Genomic DNA, 3,644 nt, shown 5'->3' on the forward strand with positions numbered 1-3,644 from the left:
CTGAATCTGTGGCAGTATGTGTTGCATCATGTCAACTACTTTACATTAAAAACTTGTTAGAAGATTTAAATCTTACTTTAGATTTACCAGTTTGTTTATTTGAAGATAACCAAAGTGCCATTAAACTACTGCAAAATTTTGAAAACAACAAGAGATGTAAGCACATAGATGTTAAGTTACATTTTGTATTAGATTTAATAAATGAAAATATTGTCACTAAAGCCTTAACAAATGAAAAGTTTACTAAATTTGTAAAAATGTTAAATTTGTTGTGATGAAAGAGTGTTATATGTTTTAAATTCATTTCTCACATTTTATAGGTTTGAGGGAGGGTGTTAATATTGACAAACAATATAGTTCTGTGGTCAAACCTGAAAAATGTGTTTCATATACAAAAAAGAAGAAGAGAGCGGGAAGCTGAGTAGATAGACTGAATGTGGTGTCGAAAGCATGGTCGACAGAGTGAATTAAGTTTTTAGTTATTATTATAAAGAATTATTGTAGTCATTTTGTTCCAATAAATAATTTTATTTAACACACTCTATACAACGCACATTTAAACCTAACAACAACAATTTCAAGCTGCTCATACAATAAAGGAGTGAACAGTATAAAATAGAACAACAATGAAATTGTATTAAAACATACATATAAAATAAACGAAGTAAAGCTAAATCCTAAAATATACACAGATCTTCTTTGAAATAAACAAATTTAGTTGTTTAGAGGTTGAGTAAATACAAAAAGATTATTATTATCTTTGGAATTTACATAATCTAAATATAACTCAGTAAATACAGAAAATTCTAATTTCAAATTAACTTCTGTTAACAATGTGATTTTTAATTATTAGAAATTTTTTAATCAAGAAAAATGGCAAGTAACAAAAGCAGTTCTATACGATTCCCATTATATTATTATCGAAAAAATTTGAGAGCATTCATTTGCTATTTTTCAAAGAGCATAAACTAGAAAATAATTATAATAATAAATTCAAATTGTTCACAGTATCCAGTACAAGATGAGTAATTATTGAACTTACCACTGAATTTTAGAGTTGTTCTAATTCAGTCAGAGTAATGATAGTCTTTCCATTAAGAAATAATCCTTTGCTAATTTGCAGTTATTACAAATACCAAAAGCAGTTGATATCTTATAAATCAATTCTTCCTGTAGTTTTTTGTATCTTTCGACCAAATGGATCAAATTACATGTTAAGAACCCGTTACGGTTTTAGGTTGTCACTAGATTAAAACATCCTCCAAATAAAAGGTTTATTAATTTTTGGTCAAAAATATAACACAACGTGGTGAGTGAAAAACTACTAGCTAACCTCACAATTAATACATCACGTCGCGCCAAAAGTGCCAATGAATGGATCATTGACAAACTGCATTGTTGCCAACTCTATAATTTATAAAATCTCAACACTCCTCCTCGATTTGACATGTATTAATGAAAATCGCTCAATCAACTTAAGATATTATGTAATATACAACTAAAAACATGATGCTTTAAATTATACACAATTATATATAATGATTTAGTAAACATATCGGCTAAATTTTGTTCACTTGATACATAATTTATTTCTATTTTCCTCTTACTAATTAAATCTTTTATATAATGGTTTTTAATATCAATATGTTTGGTTCTTTTCGAATTTCATTGCTTTTGGACATTAAAATTGTGCTCTTATTATCACAATATAGAATCGTTTTGGCAATAGTATTCAAGTTCCCTAAAATACGTTGATTAGGTCTTGAGCTGTTTGTGCTGCTGCCACATATTCAGCTTCCGCTGTTGATAAAGCCACGCAAGTTTGTTTCTTGGATGACCATGATATTGGGTTATTACCATATAAAATTATAGATCCACTAATGCTTTTTCTACTTTCCTTGTTCGTTGCCCAATCAGCATCTGAATATCCTTCAAGTATTACGTCACTATTTGTATGTTTAGTATAAGTCAATCCTAGAGTTTTAGTTCCCTGTAGATACCTCAAGACTCGTTTTCCTGCAGTCCAGGTCTCTTCAGTTACACGATCCAAAAATCTGCTCAAATATGACACAGCATAACTGATGTCAGGTCTACTAGTTGTTGCTAAATACATCAAAGCTCCGATGAGTTGTCTATATGGAATGTTTGTCAAAATTTTGGCCTTGTCGTTATATTGGAATCCTTTTTCCATTGGAGTCCTCTTTGGTTTACAGTCTTTCATATTAAAATAATTTAGCAATTTGTCAATAAATTGCTGTTGTTCGATTTTAATGATATCTTCTGTTCTAGTGATCTTCATTCCTAGAAAATTATTCACTTCATTCAAATTCTTTGCTTAAAAACAGCTTTTCAATAAATTCATAGTCTCGTTCACATCTTTGTCTTCTCCTATTAACAAAATATCATCAACATAAATAAGTATCCAAACCTTTTGATTACTGTATAGACAACAGTCATATAAGGATCTCTTAAAATTATTCTGAATTGCAAAATCATTAAATGTATTATTCCACACCTATGATGCTTCTTTTAATCCATACAGAGCTCTGTTAAGTTTTAGTATTTTTGATTTATTCACTTTAAGTCCGGCTGGTGCATATATGTAGACATCATTCTCAAGTTTTCCATTTAAAAATGCAGTCGGGATATCCATTTGTCTGATCTTAAAATTATTTTGTAATGCTACAGATAAGAGTAACTTAATCGTTGAAATCCTTGCAACTGGTGAGTAGTTGGGTTCAAACTGATCCTCCTCCTTAATTTGGAACCCCTTTGCAACTATTCTTGCCTTTTTCGTTTCATCTTCCTTTGTCCTGAAAACCCATCTTGTTTGAATTTCCATTTGTTGGTAGCTCCGTTTCTGTCCACGTATTCAATCTCTCGAGCGCATCTAGTTCCTTTCTCATAGCATTTATCCAATATTGGTCCTTTACGGCATCTTTATAGCTTATAGGGTCATCTTACTCTGCTGATATTAGACAATAAGCTGTGTAAACTTCATATTCATTCAGATATTTTGACTGTTCTAGTTCCTCACTGTGTACTCTCTACTTTGGGTAAACTTTCATCTACATCCTCTGACCTTGTGCTTTCTGTTTCATCATTATTATTGCTGAAGTCAGTCTCTTCTATTGCTTCTTCCTCTATGACATTTGGTTCTTCTTGTAATTCATTTTCGTATTGTATCTCTATGACCTTTTCATTTATACTTTTCTTCCCACTAGCCTTAATAATTTTATTGTAATCTGTTGTTGTTTCATCAAATCTGACATCTCTTGAGTGAAAAATTTTGTTGTCCTCATAATTCCAAAGTCTATATCCAGCTTTGGTATATCCCATTATGATGCAAGGTTGTGCTCTTCTTTCTAATTTACTTTGTCTTGGTAAAATTACTGCCCATGCTTGACTTCCGAATATTTTCAATTTTCCTAAATCATTCTTGTACCATCTGGTTGCTGGTGTTTCCCCATTGTCGGCTTGGGTTGGTGTTCGATTTAATTCATATGCTGAGCATAAAATAGCTTCTTCCCATAATTCTCTTGGCAAGTTTGTTTCGGCAAATTTGGTGCGTACCTTGTCCAGTAGGCTTCGATTCATTCGCTAGGCTACTCCATTTTCTTGTGGAGAATGTGGCATAGTATATT

General features: G+C 31.2%; 1 protein-coding gene across 1 annotated transcript; it reads right to left on the reverse strand.

Moving 5' to 3' along the window:
• Positions 1 to 1,741: 1,741 nt before the first annotated feature.
• On the reverse strand, positions 1,742 to 2,299 carry LOC130451973 (uncharacterized). The gene has a single exon (XM_056791328.1). The coding sequence runs from the start codon at positions 2,297 to 2,299 to the stop codon at positions 1,742 to 1,744; it is 558 nt and encodes a 185-aa protein (XP_056647306.1).
• Positions 2,300 to 3,644: the final 1,345 nt, after the last annotated feature.

Source organism: Diorhabda sublineata, chromosome Y (genome assembly GCF_026230105.1).
Source record: "Diorhabda sublineata isolate icDioSubl1.1 chromosome Y, icDioSubl1.1, whole genome shotgun sequence".
Classification (NCBI taxonomy): domain Eukaryota; kingdom Metazoa; phylum Arthropoda; class Insecta; order Coleoptera; family Chrysomelidae; genus Diorhabda; species Diorhabda sublineata.

Coding starts and splice junctions, on each gene's coding strand:
- LOC130451973 (XM_056791328.1), bottom strand. CDS start 2,299: ATGAAGATCACTAGAACAGAAGATATCATTAAAATCGAACAACAGCAA.